The 24,513-nt window shown below is 37.4% G+C and overlaps 1 protein-coding gene across 1 annotated transcript in view; it reads right to left on the bottom strand.

Moving 5' to 3' along the window:
• The window catches only part of XRN2 (5'-3' exoribonuclease 2), an 88,915-nt gene that overhangs the window by 34,693 nt on the left and 29,709 nt on the right, over positions 1-24,513 (bottom strand). Inside the window, exons 2-17 of the mRNA XM_073238067.1 lie at positions 20,006-20,133; positions 19,812-19,923; positions 17,804-17,915; positions 16,275-16,333; positions 16,109-16,198; positions 15,174-15,246; positions 14,985-15,035; positions 14,352-14,509; positions 13,304-13,378; positions 13,085-13,218; positions 12,928-12,985; positions 12,737-12,844; positions 8,289-8,333; positions 6,716-6,847; positions 2,677-2,795; positions 466-601 (exon numbers count right to left, since the gene is read on the bottom strand). Coding sequence (XP_073094168.1) covers positions 466-601; positions 2,677-2,795; positions 6,716-6,847; positions 8,289-8,333; positions 12,737-12,844; positions 12,928-12,985; positions 13,085-13,218; positions 13,304-13,378; positions 14,352-14,509; positions 14,985-15,035; positions 15,174-15,246; positions 16,109-16,198; positions 16,275-16,333; positions 17,804-17,915; positions 19,812-19,923; positions 20,006-20,133 — 1,590 coding nt within the window. The remainder of the gene's footprint in view (positions 1-465; positions 602-2,676; positions 2,796-6,715; positions 6,848-8,288; positions 8,334-12,736; positions 12,845-12,927; positions 12,986-13,084; positions 13,219-13,303; positions 13,379-14,351; positions 14,510-14,984; positions 15,036-15,173; positions 15,247-16,108; positions 16,199-16,274; positions 16,334-17,803; positions 17,916-19,811; positions 19,924-20,005; positions 20,134-24,513) is intronic.

Raw genomic sequence — 24,513 nt, 5'->3', positions numbered from 1 at the left:
TAGGTCACTCCCATTAGATATACTTCATGTAACATTACACTACATATGGAGGAAAGGGTTATCATTCAAATAACTTTTAAATTCTTACCAGTATTTTCCAAGGCTTTGTCCTTTGTTCAATCATTTAGTGACTATTATGTACTCAGTTATTTTTTACTCCAGTTAAAAAAACACTATAAACTTTTAAATCATTTTAAAAACAAAGTTCACTTAGGCACACAATTTGATGCTGAACTCCTTTAGCACTACAAAAATTAGCTTTGTTTATTAACACCTAAGAACCATCAAAGGCTTTACAAACAAATACTATTTAATATTTAAGGTAACGAATTTCTAAATGGGAAACTTAAAAAATCAGTCTGGGTTTAATTTCATAATATAGCTCAATAATACACACTATTTTAGAAATTACAATCTTCCTAAAATGATTAGCTAGAGATCTAGAGGAAAACATTCTTTTTGTACCTGGTAATAATATCGAAGAACCCAGCAGAGCCCTTCAACATAAGATTGTACAACTTTACGACGGAATTTTTCATCAGCAGCATCAACGTCAAATTTGTTCTTGTAGTACCGCTGCTTCCAACCAGCTTCCCATAACCTAAAAACCAGGCAGAGGCAGTTCATACTGAATAAATATGCTTTCAGTAAACTGCCTGCTGATTTATCACACAAATCAATTCATAGTTAATATCCAGGTTAAATGTAAATGAGTTATAATACAGCTTCATAATTTCTAAAAAACCTACCTTCATAGGATTTATGATGAACTTAAAGACAGTTAAACATCAAAAACCCAAACACACTATAAAACTACATTCAAAAAAAGAGAATAACCATTAAAGTAGGTACAGAACACTTGCAACACTGTAAAATCAAATTTTAATATTCAAATTTTAATACTCTTTTACATGTGTCTTTATTGTGGAACAATTCTAATACTACATTCTAAGATTCAGATACTTAAGAAAATTTATAGAGTTCAAATTGCTCAGTTTGTTAACATATACTTAAACTATACAAAGAAAGTCAATTATATTACTTTTAAAACAGAGTTACATGGGTAATTTTTGAAAGGTAAGAAATAGTTACTAAAAGAATAATCTAGGAACCAGGCAGAAATTATGTTTACACTTACTCTCCCTATCCTTGGGCCTTACCTCCTTTCAGCTAAGAGTTTTTGTTGGCTTAAGGTAAGGACACACACCGACACACACACATGTATGTTCTGGTAAAACTTAGAAGCAGGTCATTCAATTCAATAAATTATCATTAACTGCTGAAAATACAATGTGAAGAACCAGATTTTTACTCAAAGTGTATGTTCTTTTAAGTACTCCTTTCTCATTCTCTATAAGATTTAAAAATTTTATTCAAGGAACACAAGCTAAAGAACACCAAAGAAACAAATCAGGGCAAATCATAAAGATGGTTCTCCATTAAGGACTATTTTCCACCATGTGCCTGATCTTTAAATTAATTGCAATCATATTTCAGAATACACCTTATCATTTTAATCCACTGCTACTGTACCATACCATACCCCCAACCAGGATGCAAAGAACATCAATTATGGGAAATATGTTCTATCTATAATGTTATCATTATTTTACAGAAAATATTAGTGAAATAAATGCTAAGAACCCCAATCATCTCGACTTCTGTCTTAATAGCATTTATATCTTGATTATTCTCAGCACCAGGATTAAACAATAAAACACTAAATAAAGCCAACTATTAAGATGGTATCGACCAATGGCTACATAATAAAACAAAAAACATACTTTAAGAGGAAAATCCAGAGTTACAGAAGCAGAGAATAAAAACTCAGATCAGGTAAATGTTCAATCACAAGTCACCACAGGTGTCAGATTTTGACATCAAAAGATGTTTGTAAAATACAGAACCATATGTGACATTTTTGAAGTTTCCAATCATAAATACAAACACATCATCTTTGTCCTATAAAAGGAGCATGAACTATGAACTTTAAAATATATCATTTTGCTAAATTCTTAATGAGTTACAATTATTAGGAATACCGGCCTTTTGCATTTGACAGCCCAGGGTTCAAATCTGGATTTGATTACACAAGGGGCTGTTTACCCTGTTACATAATGATCTCCAACATCTGGACAAATGAAAGAATCAAGTTTCCCATTATAAAGGGAAGCTTTTCTGTCATGAAATACAATTATGCATATGCAAATTTGAGTTTAAAAAATATGTATTTATCTCTTAATCCAATGTCTTTGCATATTTCACTTTGGGGAAGAACCTTTTCAACTGAGAATAAAGCAAACTGTATTAAGCAACCAAGCATAACTGAACTTTCTCAGGTAAGCACCTTAAATTTTTAATCTCAGGACAGTAACATTCAGATCACAAAGAGCTAAAAACCTCATGTCTAGCTGATCTAGTGCCTGGCCTCATAGGGAAAAGTGGCTTGGAGGACAAAATCCTGCATGCATACTAATCTAGATGCTTAGGTTTGACAGCTACAGCCTACATATCTCACTGGAATTTACTGACTACTCCAACCCTCCACATTAATTACTGGTGGATAAAAGTATCATAGGCAAGCATCTGAAGGCACTATGGCTCTAAGCTAAATAGCATTAATTAGCATCTCTTTCAGCAATCTGCTAACAAAGTGCGACCAAAAAATGGCTTCACCTGACGTTATCCTCTGGCTCAGGTTCACTGTCACTGTCTTCTGCTTTTCGCTTAATTCCTCCTATTGGAGATGGGGAGCCATCAGAAGTGAAACTCGTATTAGGAGATACTGAAGGACTCTGCAAACAATTATGACATTACAGAGGAAGGATTTAATTATTAATTTCACAATAAGAAGTTATACACAACTGCTGCTCCCACCATGTTTCACAGTAACCATTTCTCAAGAGCAACTAAGTACATATAAGCATATTCATAAAATATAAAGACTGACCCTGATCTACTCCATTTCCCCAAAAGAGAATAATATCAATCAAGCTTCCTATGCTTACACTCAAAAGATATTAAACATTATTAAGGTAAGATTGTTTCAGAAGAAAAAAGAAAAATTTAATTTTATAGATTTTTTAAATTATGGGACTTGAATTTTGTATTGGAATATAGTTGCTATGCGATATTGGTTTCAGATGTACAACACAGTCATCTGATAATTATGTATGTTACTAAATGTACGTTACCACGTAAGTGTAGCTAGCCTGTTGTTATACCAAGATATTTGAATATTATTGGTTGTATTCTCTATGCTGCACTTCCATTCCTGTGACTATTTTATAATTTGTTTGTTTGTACTTTAAACTGAAGAATCACCGATATACAATCTTATACATGTTTTAAATGTACAACACAGTGGTTCAAGTTACCCATATTATTACATCCTCACCCCCTCTAGTGCAGTTACTATGCATCGATGTAGAAAGATGTTACAGAATCATTGACTATATTCTCCATGCTGTACTACCATCCCTGTGACCAACTTACATTGTGATTACGATTTATTGTGGCCCTTTATTCCCCTCCCACGTCCTCCTCACCAGCCCTAACCCCTTCCCTTTGGTAACCACTAGCCCCTTCTTGGAATCTGTGAGTCTGCTACTATTTTGTTCTGTTTCGCTTTGTTTTTATATTCCACAAGTAAGCGAGATCCTATGGTATTTGTCTTTCTTCACCAGGGTTATTTCATTGAGCATACCCTCTAGATCTATACAAGTTTGTACTTCTTTATCCCTTTCACCTGTTTCATCCATTCTCCCATTTTCTTTGGTGGTTCCCTCATGTTATAAATTCACAATCACTTTCTACCAATTAAATAGCAAAGTTATAAGGGGGAAAATACATAAAATTAGTAACACATAAAATATGTAAAATAAGTCAATGCTGGTAAGAACAAAGTTAAATGGTTAAGTGTTCACTTAACCATTAACTCTGGAAAGCAACAATTTAATGAGACTGCCAGGTAACTGTTAAACTATTTTACATATACTGTTTTAAAAATTCAATGTACAAATAAAAATCTATTAGCAATCTTGGAAAAAAATGCAGATTTTATTATTTCAAAGGCCTGGATACCACTTTAAATTCAATAGTATTTTCCTTTTGTACCTAACTCAATGAACATACTTAACAACCTAAAGTATTTTAATATTTAGTTAGAAAACGTAAATCTTCTGCAACTTCAGTTTTATGTTAAATGACCAAAAACCTAAGTGGCAGAAAAGGTTTTCACGGTAAAGTTTTTTCTTCTATTATTCACAGTATAGTAGAGATTTCAAATAAACGGAATTAGTTTTTAAATCAAGTGCTCAGGAGACTATTTTAATGATACCGTAACTAAAATTTTAGCATGAAGGTTAATTCACACCATAGGCCAAGAAAAGTTACAATATAGCAAAATTATATTTGACATAAAGCTTGTAACACTTTCCTTTTAAAAATGTATAGTTATCAATTTTATTGTGGCCTACCTGTAAATAAATAAATTTAAATTCAGAAAGGCACTGTTGTACTCAAAAAATGAGATGGGTATTTTTAGACAGATCTGAGTTTGAAATTCCAACTCCAACCTTGGAAGTATGGCCTTCGGCAATTTATTGAATGAACCTGTTAGCCTCAACTTCAAATGGGGATGATAATGTTCTATCTCTTTACAGGTTAATGCCAGGATAAAATGAACCAATATGTGTGAAAGATCAACAGCATGCTGCCTGCCTGGCACACGGTGGTGAACCATTCAGTAAATCACTACTATTTTTTCAACCCAACACTAATCCATTTGGATTAAATGAAAGTGATATTCCTATCAATCATCTAAGTACAGAGAAGTTGTATAAAAAGCAAACTTTCCCAAACTTTCAAAGACATAAACATAACTCTCTAGGTCACAAAATAATATACCTTCTGGAAAAGTAAAAAAAGTTGTTTGCTCTTTAATGTTAAACCTCTCCTGCTCTATTTTCTGTTCCTTTCCCACAACAAAAGTATTCTTTCCTGAACATATCAGATTCATACTAACTCATTAAAATTTCTTTTTAAAAAGCTGTTTTGCAATCAAATTTTATAAAATTGAGAATGGCCATAGCTTTAATGAAACTCTTTCAGAATGCAAATTAAAAAAAAACATTTTATGAGGGAACAGAAACTATAAATAAAACATTAACAATGCTGACCATCAGTAGATATGAGTTAAGCACTAGAGACTAATGTGCCCAAACAGCCCAGAAAAAAAAAAGCAGCAAAAACCTCCTTTTAGACAAACCAGTAATATGGCTTCATGACTTCCTTAAATTCAGAACATTCTGGATGAAAATCTCTAACTGTGACAAAGGGAATTAAGATCAAATAAGCAACATAATCACCATTCTCCCACTCCTACCCCAATGGCAGACATTATTAGTCAATAGGGGTTCTAGTCCTTTGGCACCTGAATACTGGAATCCTCCTCACAGCAATCACAGCTCATCAAGTTTAAACCTACCTGCCTCCCTGAGATTAAGTAAAAAGCATTCTATCATCATCAGCATGGTGTTCAACAGTGTCAGTCACTCTCAGCTCCACTCTGTAGAGACTGTAGCCACTATGCTCTTAAATGATGGACATCAGTCTTTTCTGTTCTCAAGTGTCTCATTGCAATCCCTTTCACTGGCCCTCCATATCCCACTCTATTAGCAATATAAGGAACAGGACGAGAAAATAAAAATCAAATAGAACTACAACAAAAAACAACAGAAACCGAGGCTGCTTCTCTTGGGAGGTGCAAAATCTCCGTTCTCACATTTCATATCTAAGGTCCTAAAAGTTCTAAGTGGGAGTTCCTGTATGTCAACAGTTACGCATATAGAATTGTACCATTATAAAGGATTTGAGCATCAACAGGAAAACAATTAGAATAATGAAATTTATATATCCAGATTTAATGCAATTTCCTTGGATGTATCACAAAGTTTATACAAGATACAGAACCTTAGGTAATATTTTCCTCCCTCTACAACACACAACTCTCACACACTCTTTGGATATCTGCTGGACATTACCAGGGGTCTGTTCCCTTACCCCTGCCACTTCATTGCCATGTGCTCTGAGCTCCTGTCTGTTGCCACAACAGGAAGTGAATGGATTGAGTAGTCTTGCTGGCTGAGATGATTTGCTTCTGCAGTCTGGATTACAAAGTTCAAACAGGAATGATACCAGGAGGCAAATATATTCAATTCCTGAGTTTATAAATAGGAAGCAACCAGCATTTGGATAGTGAGAGCTACCTTTAGATATGTTTTCAGATCTATTCCATTCCTGAGTTGGACAGTGAGTGTTGAGGCAGTGAGGAGTATCTATATTTGATAGACTGAGGAGCACTATTTTGCAAAATGCCCATAACTATGCCTGGAAGGAGAAATAAGGAAGCAGAACATATCCACCTCTCTTGCTCTGGCTATAGATAGATATCTGTTGCCCCCATCCTGCTTCCAGCAACCACCATCTAGCACTGAAGGGGTAAGAGAGAAACACTGTAGCCACTATTTATATACATTTGGATATTTTCATATTGATAAGGATGGATTGAACAAAGTTAAGTATCTCAAGATAAAAGAAATTAAGAAAAACCATAAAATAAAACAACTAGGGGCAAAGTGATAAAATTCACACAACTGCAGGAGGCATCTGACAGTCACCACTCTTCAATGATACATAAAAGTAAGTCACTTACATAGTTATTCTGCATCCTCATTTCATAGGCTGCTTGTCTTGGATTACTGGCTACTTGAGAACCTGGTGAATTTCTTGAGGCCAAGGCATGAGGGGTTAATATTCCACCAGGAGTGAAAGCTGGCTGATCTCTCTAACACAAAGGGAAATGAATGTAAAAATTAAATCACAACATAGTTAGATGAGAGGAAGAAAAGAGGGCAACAGAAGAAGAGTCCATGCTGTAGGCACTTAAAAGAAAAAACAGACTTCCATTAATATTAAAAGGCTCTCTATACTTTAATTTGATACCTTACCTTATATACAATAGTCTGTAGTATTTAATAACTCTGCTCTAAAAGTACATATACTATTCTAATATACAGAATCTATTCAAGTCTTATTAGCTTATTCCATTATGTTTACTGATAATTTCAGAACACATTCAAGACAATTTCAGGCAAATAAAAATAATTTAACTATTAAGGTAAAAAAATAAGTTAAGAGTTTGATTTACACTCAAGGAATACAACTTTAAATTATCTTTCACCTTGCTAGTATTTAACTCTTTATTCCCAATTAATTAGAGCTATCGTTGTAATAAATGACAGCTGTGGCTAACTGAGAGAACAGGTATTTTTATAAGAGATTTGCCTGGGAAGAAAATAGCAACATGGAAGGTAGAAACCAAATATGCCCCTCTTAATCTAAGCGATTTTGAACCTACCTGCAACAATAAACACCCTACTTTTCTCCCTCAAAGGTTCCTGATACTGCTCAATTCCAGTAAAATATAATAAAAAGCGGTCCCTAAACTCTGTGTGTTTAAAATCCAGTTAGTAAGACAATAAAAACAAGAACTAAAGAAGCTAAGTGACTATAAAACATTCTGCATGTAAATAAATATCCAACTTATCAGAAGCAAAAAGTACCAGAGTTAGAAAAGGAAAGGACTAAGAAACAGATGTGACAAAGGAGACCCTGTGGAAAAGGGAAGAGGAGAGTGAGTCCTGAAGGCAGAAGTAAGTACCATCTGTAAGTACCAGATGAAGGCAACGCTCTGAGTCAGGAGGGCTAAGGTATGTTTGGAAGACAAAAGGGGGAAAGCTGGAGAGCTAAAATTCCAACAGGTCATAGAATGCTCTGCATGCCAGACTAAGACAGAACTGGATTCTGAGGGGGCTAAGGAGTCACTGGTGATTTCCGAAAAAAGAAACAACAAAGTTTTGAATGTTGTGCTCTAAGATTAATCTGACAAAGATGTAGACAGAGTACAGGAACTTCCTAAGAGAATACAAAGGATTGACTGTTTTTCTTACAAAAACAATACCTGATTACTGTAAAAAATTTCAACAGCTAAGTGCCACTTCCTCTCCCTGCAGCCCATCAGGAATATCCCTTCAGACTTCAGAGCTTAGGAAGGACTTCTTTAAAATCAACACTAGCATTCTCTCCAGGTAACATGGCAGCTGGACAGACATTATATCCCTAACCAACTCCTACTGGCTAAGGAATAAAGCTACTGTAATGAACATCATCACCCCAAATTGCAAATTTATGCTATGGCCAATCTTATTCAATTAATTGAAACTCACCTTCATTCTCTTTCTTTTTTCTTTCTGTCGTCTTCTAAAACTGTCCTAAAAGTATAAAATCCACACATTCTGTCAAATAATTACACAAAAATATCAGAGTTAAACATTACCAGGAATGAATTTGGGAAATAATTTAAGTTTTAAAGGAAGACCCCAGAAACCTAAGTATATAATTAAAAGAAGCAATGGACTGTATAGTCAAAGTAAGGCTTATTAGAACTTTAAATGGATAGAGAGCACTCTATATTGCGTTTAGATATAACTTAGTTGTTCTTTTAAATTTTTTTTCAGTTTTTTAGTATCATTTCAAGACAGCATGCAAGAATCGTTATAAAGACTCTTGAGTTTACTCTAGAGTGAATAGGCTGTCAATGTGGAGAAGACACAAATAAGAAAACACACAATTCATAACTTGTAGCTGAATATAGTTGATAATCAAGATGTCCATTTAAAAAGCCAACACAATTTAATAATGAGTCTCTGTTACCTAAAACGGGCCCAACAGTTCCTAACTTCGTAGCATGCAGGGCACAAGTAGGTAAATAAATAAGTGGAGCTCTATGCAAACACTACCTCCCATCCAGGTTCCAAAAAGTCAACTGAACGAAAGGAAGGAAATTCAGATGTCTGCACTGCTTATTCTGGGCTAATTCAATCACAGGGAAGGGTTCAGGATGCACTGATTCTTCCCCTCATTTTCAAAATGTGGCCATGGTTTCAACTGTATGGGGATTTAGGGTTGATCCTGCCATTCAAAGGCCTCTCTTGCCCCACAAAGCACTTCTTTCGCGCCCAAGTTTCTGCAAGTATCAATACACTGAATTGACAGCTAAGGTCCTGCTGTAGCCTAAAACGAGGGGCCAGTTTAGGCTGTACTGACCGCCATCCGACTAGCTGTACTTCTATCCCTTTCAAGTCAGTATTGTCAACTGGAATATAATACTTTACATACCAAAGTAACACTTCCACCAGGAGAACTGAATGCTGGATACATAGTGACTGACTACCTTGAAACCTCCTAACATACGAAAACCACTGATTTCTTTAATCAAGCTTTTGTCCCTATTTTTAATGAAACTTTTCTTCTTTAAGTCACCAGTGAGCAGCAGACTATGAAATTCATTAGCCAGTTTTCAGTCCTTATCTGACTGTGACTCTTTTCCTTCTTGAATCACTCTCCTCCCTTGGCTTCCAGGACACTACACTCACCTGGTTCTCCCCTTTCACTTTTACTGCGTGTCTTTGATCCACAACCCCCCAACCTTTTAATGTTGATGCTCCTCTGGCTCCAAAACTTCCACTTCTCTATTCTCATGGGAATCATCACCTAGTCTCATGGTTTTGAACACCGATATGCTGATGACTCTCTGACCAGAACCTCTTCCCACTCAGTTTGGGTGTCTCAAACTTAGAATGTCCAAAATGGAATCCCCAACCCCCTGCTTTGCACCTTCAAGTCTTCCTCATCACAGTTGCTCTGTTTGTCAATTGCTTAGACAAAATGCCTTGAAGTCATTCTTGGTATCTTTCCTTCTCCCAAACCTAGCATTTAATCCATTAGCCAATCCCATCATTTCTACCTTCAAAATATTTTCAAACTCCGAAGACCTATTATCATCTTCACTGCCGCTATGCTAGCTTCTTTGGAATTGCATGAGGGCCCCCTAAACAGGCCCACTGCTTCTATTTTTGCCTCCATAGTTAGGTTCAACCCAGCAGCTAGAGTGATCCTTTCATAATGTGTCGTATCTTGTACTTTTATACTCAAAAGCCTCACTCATACAGAATAAAACTGAAGTTCCCATAATGACCTGTGGGGTCTGACCAGATCTGGCCCTCCACCATCTTTCTGATCTCTTCTCCTATTACCTTTCCTTTGCATCCTCTGCACTGGCCATGCTGCTCCCTGCTGCTCTGTGACCATCCTGGTTATGCTCCTGTTTTTGCACTGGCCATTCCCTCTTCTTGAAACGCTCCTCGTGGAAAGAGCCACATGGCTTACCACTTCACATTTTTTAGGTCTTTATTCAAAGTCATCTGTTGGCAATGTTTTCTCTAGTCACCTTTTCTAGAATTGCAATGTTCCCATCTCCACCTTCCCAGATTATTTCCTCACCTGCTTTAACTTTCTTTGTGGCATTTACCACTAACACATTACACAGTTTAGTTTTTGTGTTTATTGTCCATTTCTCCCAGAAGAATGTTAAGCTCCGTGAGGTCAGGGATTTTTTGTTTTTTGTTATTGTATCAGTAACACTCAGAATACTACCTGCACACAGTAAACACTTAGTATTTGCTAAATAAATGAACATTTGCAAGATAAAAGGCAAATATCAAAGTTCATAAAATAAAAGCATCACATTTTTAACTTAACTGCTCAGTTTTAATAACAAATACTGATGTATTCCTTTTCTACTATTTGTTCTGCAGGTCAGTTAAATGTATCTTTCTACGGGTGGTAGTCACACATAAGCACAATATGTTCACCTGGATGGACCTTGCCATTTTTCCATCTTTTTTATGCTATGAACTCCTTTGGAAATCTGTCAAAAGCCACAGGCAAACATCCCAGGAAAATATATGCACCCAGATACTTTAATATTGAATTTCTGAGGGTCTGTAAATTTCCTTGATGCCTGACCAAGTCTACAGACATCATCTGATGTCAAAGGCACCAAAAAAGATCCAAAGGTTTCAAATGCAAGAGAATATTACATATTACTGCAATAAAAACACTTTATCAGCTAGAAACCGTATTACTCAAATCTGATGCACTTTAAAGGTATCTGTCAAAACTCATGCATCCTCCTGTAATGCCAATTATCACCAACATTTACTAGCAGTCTGCTAACACCACATAAAGGGCCATTCTGACATAAGGTTTTTATATGGAGTAGTATACACTGTGTAGAGCTTTACCTTAAGCACTAACGGCAGTAGGTCAAGTGGAACCAATGTAACTGAAAGATTTAGTTTAAAATGGTGGTTGTAGTAGACATGTGATAACTGGAAGTTAGCTCGGCTATGTGAATTTTACACGTGAAAAATTCTTGCCATCACAGAGGATTACTAAGTACAAGGCTTATGAAAGAATGCTTACAGTCCACTCATTCTGTTACATAAAATAATACCCAAAGTTCTAAAAACCAGATCACCAGCTACAGTATACAAAGTTGAAGAAAATATAAAATCTTGTCAGATACAGAGACACCATTTAATCTGCTAGAAGATCATGAAGCAATGTAGCAATATTATTATGTTGCTACTTGCTCAAAATAGCCCTATGACTGTTCATAAAATTAGTGTCTGAAAGGATTTCCTTTACCCTCTAAGAAGGTGCTTTACCTGCTGCTTGCCTCCCTTGCCACTCCCCCACAATCACCCTACCTCCAACCTACTTTGCCTTCAGGGAGATGCCCTGCACTCTCCTTAACTCCCCAGAGCCTCTGAACCCCTGGCCTTGGACTAAGGCCCTGCCCATCCAGCACTGACACCTCAGGCAGCACCAATGGCTTCTCTTCTCTTTAGGGATTTCCTTCCATCTCTCTAGAACCAGCTCCTCTTTGTCCTCAAAACGTCCATACCTTTTGAGGTTTCTACTGGAGGTATTCCCACTCCACAGAAGCTCCCAGGAATTTCAAGTTCACACTCATGACTTGAAGTACCTCCCATCTGCTAACGGTTCTCAAATCTTTCAAAAGACGTCTGCCCTGAGTTTTACACATATTCACCTAACTGCTTCATGGACTTTTCCCTCTCAGTGTCCTGTAGGCCCCCAAACTCAATGTTGCCAAAATGAAACTCAATTTCTACCTTGTCCCCACCCCAAACTGCTCTACCCCCAGCATATGCTACCCTCACTGAATATCACCAGCAAACTCTTAACTATCCAAGCCAAAAACCTGGGCTTCTCACCTTAACATATGAAATCAATTTTCAAGTGCTTTGTTATTTTCTTTCTTTCTTTTATGTTTAAATGTCTTACTCAGAGCTGCAGCCCTGTGCCTGGGTTGATGCAATCCAACCCAGATCCCCTGCATTCTACTACCAGCAGACAGATTTCCTATGTCTCAACCTGTCTTCCAGGCATAAATATTTGCTATAAAACATGGCAGCCACTAGTTCAATCCCAGTATTCTTTCAGCCTTGGAACCCTCATTTCATAGCTTATTGGTTAGACAGGTGTTTGGATTTAGACCTTCGTTAAGGTTATGAAGAGAGAAAAAACTGTATCAGTGCAACTCCCACAGTGTGCAATACAGTTCTACATAGCAAGCACCAGGACCTTTATAAAATAATCAACGCCCTGACCACTCACGATTACATTGGTATTTGGTACACTATTATGATGTAACAATGCACTCAAAGAGGTTAGAAGTACAATCACAGGATCATCATAGCCTATTAGAGACAGGAGCAATTTAGCTACTGCAATAGAAACACTTTACCTCATCATCCTTTCTCTTTTTAAAAATGCTATCCTCAACTTCACCAACTGCTAACATGATCATCTGTACTCTTTGCAGATTGACATAACCACTTTCTGTAAGGTAACCCTGTAAGTGATAAAATACATGTAAAATGACCTTCTTATAAAAGCAAATACTTCTCTTTTGAAATTACTCAAGAGTGAACTTACCCCAGTTTTGTGTACCACATTTTTGTATATGTTAACCAAACGGTCCATCGCACCTTCCCTGCCACCAGGAAGCAAACACAATGTGTTAGGGCCAGTGTGCGCTGTGAAGGCAACAGGGCTAAAACGGCAGCTGGAAAACCCTGACAAACACACATACCTTATCTCTAATGATGGCAGGTGAGGAAGAAAGTCATTTCCCACAAAGAAGCACATGAAGACCCAGTCATCAATGCTCCTCTCGACATCAAATGTGAATGGCAGGCTGGCCACAGTGAGCTCTCTTTCCAAATACTACAACCAAAAAGGAATGTTGCCATTAAAGCTATCAAATGGCACCCTGATTTACAGTGCTGTTCCAATGATTATTGGTACACACCTCACGAAGAACATTTAGACGAAGGAAGATAAACTCTCCCTCTGAGCAAGGAAGACCATCTGCAAGTTCATCATGCTGCAAGAGAAGGAGTAAAGAATCAGGAAATCTACTCTAAACCTTGTCATTTTTTCAACCAAATAAATAAAATGGCTTTTTCTAAAGCAAGATCCATTTTAATATTATAAGTCCTAAATAAAAAAGAACTCACCAAACCATTTTAAAAATAAAAATTACTATAATGCCAATCAGGGATCAGCAAATGTTTTTTGTAAAGGGCTAACTGGTAAATATTTTAGCTTCTGAGGAACACATACGTTCTCTGTTACATATTCTTTCATGTTTTATTTTCTTTTTACAACCCTTTAAAAATGGAAAACCATTCTTAGCTTTTAGGGCAGATCTAGAGGGCCACAGTTTGCAAACCCCTGACCTATATCCAACCAATATTAACATTTTGACGTATATGCCTCTAGGTCCTTCTATGTGAAGATACAGTGTATCTCTTAATTGCTTCTTTCACCCAGGTTATGCCTTTTAAAGAGGCACCATATTCTTACAACAGAAACCCCTTTAAAGGGTATTAGATATAATCAAGTGAACCTGAAATTAGGAGTAACTTAAAAGTACTTACCAACGATCTACTTGATTCATAGTTTCTTTTAAGAATAACTATTTGAAACAAATAACTTCTACAAACAAGTCATGTGCAATGGACATTATTAACGTATAAGACCCAAGCCCCCGGTGATGTTAGAAAAAAGCAGAGAGTAGAAAGAATGAGTGCATGCATACTTCTGAACGTGTGTTTACTTTAAAGAGCTTTAAAAGATAATATCTTTGAGGGGTAACAGAGCAAGTAGGTAAAATCCAATCAATTACAGTCTTTTCTTTATTCCTTTTAAAAATGAGGCAACTTGAATATACTTAATGCAATTGCATTATACACTTAAAATCGGTTTAAATTGTGTATTTTGTGTTGTTACATGTTTATCACAATAAAAAAATAAAATAATTTTAAATGAGGCAACTATCATTTCCAAATTCTTACCTTTCCCTTCTTTTCTCTTGGCAAACCTTCACAGTCCTTCACCTCATGTCCAAATTGATTACAAAGACCACATGGTTTGGGTTTATTTGGTTTGAATTCTTCTCTAATAATGGTAAAGTTGGGTTCATGTGTAGCAAGGCCAAGCATAATGAGATCAGCTATTAATCAACAACAACAGAACACTAGCCGGTGAGCACTGTAAGAAAATCCTTACCATAACCATAGACAAGACATCACTATAACACAACACACCAACACAAAGAGAAGCCCAAACATGCTAGCAAGGCAACCAAGACAAAAAGGCTAAAACTTCATAGCAATTCTCAGCCAACAAATGTCCTAGAATGGGCCTACAGTGTAGACTACCACTCAGGAGTCAACACTTGGGAAATTTTTCATTTTAAACATATGCACAGTGATATTAAAAGGCTGAAAGTTATTTTCAACTTATCTCTAGAGTTAAGTGCACATTATTCAGATCAAACAACTCAATACTAGTTTCCTCTCAAACATAAAATAAGCAAGGCATTTTCAAATTTCCAGGCAACCATGAATAATCCACTTCTATACTGCAACCCATTAACTTTGAGATGGTTTAATCCAAGAGAATCAAATCCCAAAGAAGAAACTTACCATCTGCTCCACATAAGCAATGATGAGTGTTTGGGTCATGATTAGGCTGGGCTAAAAAAGGGGGAAAAAAATTATACTTAAGAAATATATTTTATACCACAGGAATATCATATCTTATCAAATATTTTCTACACAATGGCTTATCTTTTTTTTTAATAGACCACATAATTGAATATTCATAAATTTTACCTCTTTGTCTTCTAATGTAATCCATGATTTTATGTTCTCCTTCTCCAGGGGCACTAGCATCAGACAAAATAACCTACAAAAAACAGTTAACACTTTCAGCTCATCCTTAATTTTCTAGCACAAAAATCAAAAGAATTCAAAGTCTTAAAATAAATCAGGATAATTCTATTAAGATAGTATTATTAATTGGAAATTTTTCTTATTAAGTATGTATGTTAAACTCCAAAGCTATTTCATTGGTTAACTTACTACATGAAATTAAGAAATGCAATTTTTGGGTCAAACTTAGCCCTTAGGAAAACTGATCAGTTCATAAATTTCTATTATTCTCACTGCTACCCAAGGATACAGCACTAAACCACATACACCCTGGGAGTAATTGATGAAAGATGCCCAGTAAATACAATTTACCATATTTAATTAATAGGGAAACAAGCTTATGAACCTAAAATTATATAAAAGTTTATTTAAATTCTACTTAAAAAATTACAAGAACACAGCCATTCGTTAAAGGTAGCCCCACAACTTTAATCTCACCGTATTTTGATTCCTAGTAACAGGAATTTTCATTTAAAAATTACTTTCATATTTACATGTATGTATGTGTGTGTGTGTGTATATATATATATATATACACACACACACACATATATTTAAAAAAATATATATATATATATATATATTTTAAATCATGTGTCCCATTTTATGGCTCATAGTGATAGTAAGACAAAACTGGCACCGAGAGAAAATTTAGCTATCTAAAACTAGATCATGTGAGGAGGCACCCCATTTCTAATAGTCCTGAAAGCTTCTATTTCCTGTGACAGTCAACTAGCATTTTATGGGGGGAAAAGGACAAATAGCATCAGTCATATCAAAGCACAGTCTCAAATAATCACCCTAATCTTTTTGAAGTACAAAAACATGAAACTTACTGTTAAATTTTTCCACCCAGGGTCATTATTTAAACGATCAGCTATGTAATAGCGAAGGCATTTAGCAAGATTGTCCATGAACTCAGTTCCCTAAAGTGACAGAAAGAAATAAATTAACCTAGCATTTAAGAGTTAGCAATAGCTAGCAAAGTATGAGACTACTTACTGGTGTAATACAGTTGCTGTCAAATCTTTCTTTTATTTCTTCTGGAGGAAGAAAGCCACCTAGAGAAAGAGAGGCAATATTTTTTCCAGCCCATAAAAAGTGAAGTAAATTACTCAATATTAAGACAGAGTAACAAAAATAGAAAGTTCAAATAAAAGAAAGAAAAGTGTTGTTCCCTGAAGAACAATGTTCCCCCCCTTATGGGAAGAATATGATTCCTTCCCTCATACTTACATTATGTTTAACATGACTGTCAATATATGGTACACAAAAAGTACTATATTGTTACATAAAAATATAAAAACTATGACATGAATATTCTTAATGCCCCCTGAAGAATACGCACACATGGGCTAGGAGTTCTCATTTGATAACAGTTCTTACGATAAAGGTGTCTTAGGAACAAATTAAATTGTTGAGTTTACTATACTTTTTATGATAAGAAATAAAATTAACTAGAGGGATATAAAAATCCTTTTTCCTCTATATCACTGATTAGCTTTCTCTTAAGACACAAATATATTTCACAAAATCTCAAGAAAAGAAGACATCTTTAAAATCAATCTAAGTACAAGCAAGTTTTTAGAGTATTAATTACAGGCTGCTACTAAAGTAACTACATACTTGCACACTTCTGGCAAATTAAAATAACATAAAATGTATAATTGCAGACTTGAGCTGACTATACTGAGGTATCTTTTTTTCAAGTGCTAAGTACAACATCCCGAGCCAATAAAATGGTGGCTTTCCTGATCTATTATATTGCCTTACATAAAAAAAAAACCAGAAACAAACTACCCTGCGACAACCATACCCATCTCACACACACATGTGTCTTGAAAGAGAAGCAGTCTCAATGGGCATCAAGATCTCCTGACCTTCTTCCTTTCTGAAACTTAAGTCAACTCCTACCTATAAATCCATCAGGAATCTCAAGGCTTGGGGAACTGCAAAGATGACTTAGCCACCCCTGCAAACTGAGGGAAACCTGGGTACCTCATCCTCAATGCCTGCTGCCGTCAACCTATGCTCAAAGCGCATATGACTTGGTGAAAGCCTGTAAACATGGTCACATCATCCGAAGCCCCTCATATAAAACTCTTGAGTTCTAAACGGAAGCAAGAAGTAACCTACCAGGACTAAACTGAGGAAAACATTTACAGAACTACAGCTTTCTAACAGCCCCGTAAAAAAAAGGAGCACTCTTTTAATGTCTTTCTATTTTATAGATATATAAAAGTTAGCTCAAGAGCTGCACTCACCCTATAAGAGATTGACAACCTTCTCTCCCTACCAGAATTCACTCCTTTTATTCCCAAGTTTCCCTTTTATTACAGAGTTCGGAAATGAACAAGTTTATTAATGGGAATGAAGGATTCTATTTGCTCAACAGTGAACATAAAATTTCTTTGGATATTCTGGGATCCTAATAAATCAAAGCCTTACCTATTTGTGAGAAAAAGTTGCCACCCCTTCCCCTTCTGCAAACAACTTGTAAAAAGTCCAACCTCAAGATGCATATTCTTTACCTTTTGCCAGTATTTCTTCCCTGACTCGTTGTTTCTCTACTGCTGCTTCCATTCCTTCTTTGGAAGCTCTGAACCTTCTTGAACGCTGTTGGTTCATTTTAGCACGTGGTGCCTGAAAACATACATTTCATATGCACATAATACTATTCCAAAATATCTGCAAGTACATCTGTACATGATTTTCAACCAGCTGCTCTTATAAAAATAGTATACTAAAAAAGGGAAAGGTAAGTATTATGTCTAATAATCCTTTCATGACAAGCAACAGATCCTCAGAACTTAAATCTGGACCAAGAACCTAAAAGCTAAGCTCAGTCAGGTGAATGACATGTTAATTGGGACAAACATTCTGAGAAGCCACAGCACTTAATACTGCAGGGTCTATGACCCCATGGCAGTTCCACTGGGTTATGGTGCTTCAAAGCATCCAAGAAGGAAAGCCCACTTTACTCAAACTGCCAGTCAACATGTAACAAGAATTACTACAGAATCAGAATCAGAAAGACCTTCCCTTGGTCCACACCTGAAAGGAAGGATGGTCTCCAATGGGATTCACAATGCCCCATAAAAGCAATAGAAAACTATTTGATCTATAGAACCTCAAGGTGCTCCAGTTTTGTATCTTTCACAATAATGTTCACAATTACCACTTTGTCTCTACAGTAAGGCACAGTAGGTAGAAAGGAAAGTTTTAACCAAAGGTACTTTTAAATCACTCTAACCAAATGTAATTTAAGTCACTGGATGAGCCTGAATGAAGTGAACTGGACTCTAAGTTTTGAAAATTAATAACCTGAGTTTTAGGGTGGGGAGGGGCTCTGAAGTATGCCATTTATACAAAATAAGCTATTTTATATTTTCTTTAAGCAGTTAGTTCCCTTTCTTTCAAGTACCAAGTTCTTTAATCTACATTTACATTGTAACAAAAAACGTGTTATAGACATGATTATGTACATAATTCACACATATATCACAGTTTATACTTGATATAAAGTAAGGGCAAACTGGAGTAAAGTTAAATGATTTCTTTAGAAACTTCAGTGAATGTGAATTGGAATATGCTCCATATAAGACATATTCTATTCCCTTAATTCTTTACTCTACTTTAATAGCAACTTAACAAGTTACGTGGTAGCTAAGATTTTTCACTGAGTAAACAGAACTTCACAGAAAGTTACCTTGGACCCAAAGTTTTCTGGATTCTCAAAGTCATTTCATTAAACACTAGGATTACTAAATCTAAAAGAAAGAGAATCTATTTACATATAGCTAAACAAATTTAGGATTATGATTTACCTTAATTTTTCTTGAACCCTGATACACAGTTTACTGGTCATTTATAACCTAAGTTACGTGATATCATAAGTCAGTAAATTATTCCCCTCTGAAAGCATTTTGATGACCACTTACTGCCTAAAAGGTAAAATCCCAACAACCTGAGTGTGGCAGGTTAAGGCCCTCTCAAGCCACCGTTCTACTTCCCCTTTCCAGTCTAGAACACCTGCAATCACCCAAACATGTTGGTATGGTCAAAGGCATGCAAAGTGTGGCTACCTGAACACTGAAGGTCCTCTTTCCCCCTATCTATTCCATCCATCCCCCTCCACTGCCCATCAATTTCCACTTGCTCTTTACCTTTCAGAAAATGTAACAAAAGTCACCTTCTTTCTGTCTCCTAACTCCGTTAGTGCACTGACCCCCTCTTTCCTTAACACCCTGCATGTGTATCTACTGCTTATAAAGCCCCTAAGTGACTAACTTCACTCATTTACCTAGATGTCTGTCCCATTAGTGGTAAGCCCTTCAAAAGAAATGCAGTTGCCAATGTGCCCAGCACCTCACAGTACTTGGCACAAAAAAAGTTTGAATTAATCACTGAAGGATGAGGCTTTTTTCCCTCAAATTCACCACAGTCAACATTTTTCATTATTTAACTGACTTTTCATTCTAGACACTGGAAACACAGCAAAAACAAAAATGGAGGATTCTTAGTTATTCTAGCACTTACCACTCCATCTATTGCCATGTAGAGAAGTCGTCTTGGTCTTACAATATTAAGAAGTCTGTCAATGTACTCAAAAATTGCAACCATCATTTCATCCTCATTTTTTGGTGCTGGTCTATAATAATAAGCAAACAGTGTAATATAATGTAGTACTCCTCTGTACCCTGTGACATCAGTGACAACAATGAGTTACATACTTGTCTTCAGGATGAGTACAGGGATGGATGATTCCGTTCATATCCAAATACAGATTATCAAACTCCACATCATTTGGATTCGGTTTACTGACATCAACAGGAATCTTTACACCATTGCATTCTTTTGGCTATGGGGAAGTGAATAATTAATGATAGTATGATTGCTAAAGTCTAAAATTGACACAACCTAGGCTTAGTATAAACCTGTGTTTCATTTTGGAATTGGAAATAAAACACATCAAGTCATCTTTAAATTCTAAGATAAGCAGTTATTTTACTCCTTAAAGCAATCTGACCTGGATATTTTATCTGTACAAAGTGGATGGCTTCCAATACAACCAGTTAATCTTGACTATGTGGGGGCTATTTAACAAATTCTCAAACCATTCAGTTGTCCGAGTGAGAAAGTATGGGAGTCATCTTAAAATTTTCTTTTCCCTCATCACCGACTATCAATTAAGTCCTGTCAATTTAACCTGAAAAATACTCCTCCACTTCATCTCCTCTCACTCCCACTACCATGACTAACATCACCACATCATCTCTCACCTAAAACATCAGAACAGCCTTCATATTCACTATGCCATCTCTAGACTCTCCTACCTTGAGCCCACCCTCTATGCCATCAGTTTTCTTCCTAAAATTCAAATATGGCTGCATCTTTATCTTGCCTAGTTTTTCTAATGATTCCCACAGCAAGTACAGACCAATAAGCCTGGACACTTTCTAACCTCCTGTTCTGCCACAATACCATGTGGGCACACCCTATTGCTTCTGAGTTTCTGGAAAATATTTTCATCTCTAAGTGCCTTTGGCACACTGCTTCTCCTTCCTCCTCCCTGTCAACACTCGCTTTGTGAAACCTTAATCTGCCAGGGTCTAGACCAGGTCAAATGTCTTCTGCTTTTCAACAATTTGTACACATCTCCCAAAAACCTAGCTGCTCTTCCTTCTGCATTTCCTCCAAACTTTGTTTATTCACTTGCAGCATCTTCCCTGGTTCTACTTATTTGTCATTCTCCACTGCTGTAAGTTCTTCAGAAGGTAAAGTCTGTGCCTTACTCCTGGAAGCACTCAATTCTATTTTGTAATGAACATTACCTTTGTCTCTTTCCTCAGATCTTCAGCCAATGATAAGAATGAGATCGGATTTTTACTGTAATAATAAGTCATTTAAAAAATAAAGGGGGGCGGAGCCAGGATGGCGGCGTGAGTAGAGCAGTGGAAATCTCCTCCCAAAAACACATAGAGCTATGAAAATATAACAAAGAAAAATCTTCCTAAAATAGAGACCACAGGACACAGGACAACATCCAGACCACATCCACACCTGCAAGAACCCAGCGCCTTGCCAAGGGGGTAAGATACAAGCCCCGGCCCGGCAGGACCCGAGCGCCCCTCCCCCCGGCTCCCGGCGGGTGGAAAGAAACCGGAGCGGTTTTTTTTTTTGGCCAGCGCTTTTTGGAAGCCTTAAAGGGACGGGCCCCCGTTGCTAGGGAGGCAGGGTGGCGGGACCGGTGAGCAGGTGCCTGGGACCGGCGGCTGAGGACAAAGAATATCCCGCGTTTCTCCCTGCGGGACCGGCGGGCGGGTGCCTGAGACCGGTGCCTGAGGACGGAGGAAATCACGCATTTTTCCCCTTTTCTTTTTCTCTTTTTGGCGAGCGCTTTTTGGAAGCCTTAAAGGGACAGGGACCCCAGCGCTAGGGAGGCAGGGTGGCGGGACTGGTGAGCGGATGCCTGGGACCGGCGCCTGAGGACAAAGAATATCCCACGTTTTTCCCTGTGGGACCGGTGGGCGGGTGCCTGAGACTGGCACTTGAGGACAGAGGAAATCGCGCGATTTTCCTCTCTTTTTTTTTTCTCTTTTCTGCGGGTGCCTGGGACCAGTGCATGAGGACAAAGAATATCGAGCGTTCCTTCCCTGCGGGACCGGTGGGTGGGTGCTTTTTGGAAGCCTTGAAAGGACAGGGACCCTGGTGCTAGGGAGACAGGGCAGCAGGACCAGTGAGCGGGTGCCTGAGACCGGCACCTGAGGACAGAAAAAAAGAAAAAAAAAAATCGCTTGTTTTTTCCTTTTTTTTTTTTCTTTCTTTCTGTTCCCTCTCTCATTGTTGCTGTTGTTGTTTTGGTTTGGAGAGTGCTTTTTGGAAGTCTTAAAGGGGCAGGACAGGTCACTTAGACCAGAGGCAGGGAATCTGGGGATCTCCGGGCACCCTAACCCCCTGGGCAGCAGGGAGCACAGAGACCCCTTACGGAGATAAATAGCCTCCTGGCCGCTACCCCTCCAAACGGGGCTCCACCATTTTGGAGGAACAGCCCCAGCCAGACCAAGCCCACAGCAACAGCGGAGATAAACCCCAGAGCAACTGGGCAGGAAGCAGAAGCCCTGTCTGCGCACAGCTGCCCAGCACAAGCAACTAGAGGTCGCTATTCTCCCAGGAAAAGGCTACAAACCAACAGGAAGGGAAGCTCTTTCAGCGGTCACTTGTACCAGCTCTGCAAACTATCTCTATCACCATGAAAAGGCAAAACTACAGGCAGACAAAGATCACAGAGACAACACCTGAGAAGGAGACAGACCTAACTAGTCCTCCTGAAAAAGAATTCAAAATAAAAATCATTAACATGCTGACAGAGATGCAGAAAAAAATGCAAGAGCAATGGGATGAGATGCAGAGAAAAATGCAAGAGCAGTGGGATGAAGTCCGGAAGGAGATCACAGATGTCAGGAAAGAGATCACAGAAGTGAAACAATCCCTGGAAGGATTTATAAGCAGAATGGATAAGATGCAAGAGGCCATTGAAGGAATAGAAGCCAGAGAACAGGAACGTATAGAAGCTAACATAGAGAGAGATAAAAGGATCTCCAGGAATGAAACAACACTAAGACAAATATGTGACCAATACAAAAGGAATAACATTCGTATTATAGGGATACCAGAAGAGGAAGAAAGAGGAAAAGGGATAGAAAGTGTCTTTGAAGAAATAATTGCTGAAAACTTCCCCAAACTGGGGGAGGAAATAATTGAACAGACCAGGGAAGTACACAGAACCCCCAACAGAAAAGATCCAAGGAGGACAACACCAAGACACATAGTAATTAAAATGGCAAGGATCAAGGACAAGGAAAGAGTTTTAAAGGCAGCTAGAGAGAAAAAGGTCACCTATAAAGGAAAACCAATCAGGCTAACATCAGACTTCTCAACAGAAACCCTCCAGGCCAGAAGAGAATGGCATGATATACTTAATGCAATGAAACAGAAGGGCCTTGAACCAAGGATACAGTATCCAGCACGACTATCATTTAAATATGATGGTGGGATTAAACAATTCCCAGACAAGCAAAAGCTGAGGGAATTTGCTTCCCACAAACCACCTCTACAGGGCATCCTACAGGGACTGCCTAGATGGGAGCACCCCTAAAAAGAGCACAAAACAAAACACACAACATATGAAGAATGGAGGAGGAGGAATAAAAAGGGAGAAAAGAAAAGAATCTCCAGACAGTGTATATAACAGCTCAATAAGCGAGCTAAGTTAGGCAGTAAGATACTAAAGAAGCTAACCTTGAACCTTTGGTAACCACGAATCTAAAGCCTGAAGTGGCAATAAGTACATATCTCTCAATAGTCACCCTAAATGTAAATGGACTTAATGCACCAATTAAAAGACATAGAGTAATAGAATGGATAAAAAAGCAAGACCCATCTATATGCTGCTTACAAGAAACTCACCTTAAACCCAAAGATAAGCATAGACTAAAAGTCAAGGGATGGAAAAACATATTTCAGGCAAACAACAGTGAGAAGAAAGCAGGGGTTGCAGTACTAATATCAGACAAAATAGACTTCAAAACAAAGAAAGTAACAAGAGATAAAGAAGGATACTACATAATGATAAAGGGCTCAGTCCAACAAGAGGATATAACCATTCTAAATATATATGCCCCCAATACAGGAGCACCAGCATATGTGAAGCAAATACTAACAGAACTAAAGAGGGAAATAGACTGCAATGCATTCATTGTAGGAGACTTCAACACACCACTCACCTCAAAGGATAGATCCACCGGGCAGAAAATAAGTAAAGACACACAGGCACTGAACAACACACTAGAACAGATGGACCTAATAGACATCTATAGAACTCTACATCCAAAAGCAACAGGATATACATTCTTCTCAAGTGCACATGGAACATTCTACAGAATAGACCACATACTAGCTCACAAAAAGAGCCTCAGTAAATTCCAAAATATTGAAATTCTACCAACCAATTTTTCAGACCACAAAGGTATGAAAGTAGAAATAAATTCTACAAAGAAAACAAAAAGGCTCACAAACACATGGAGGCTTAACAACATGCTACTAAATAATCAATGGATCAATGAACAAATCAAAATAGAGATCAAGGAATATACAGAAACAAATGACAACAACAACACTAAGCCCCAACTTCTGTGGGATGCAGCGAAAGCAGTCTTAAGAGGAAAGTATATAGCAATCC

The sequence above is a fragment of the Manis javanica genome, chromosome 5 (genome assembly GCF_040802235.1).
Source record: "Manis javanica isolate MJ-LG chromosome 5, MJ_LKY, whole genome shotgun sequence".
Taxonomy (NCBI): Eukaryota; Metazoa; Chordata; class Mammalia; order Pholidota; family Manidae; genus Manis; species Manis javanica.
The sequence above is the reverse complement of the archived record's forward strand: the minus strand, read 5'-3'. Positions and strand labels throughout refer to the sequence as shown.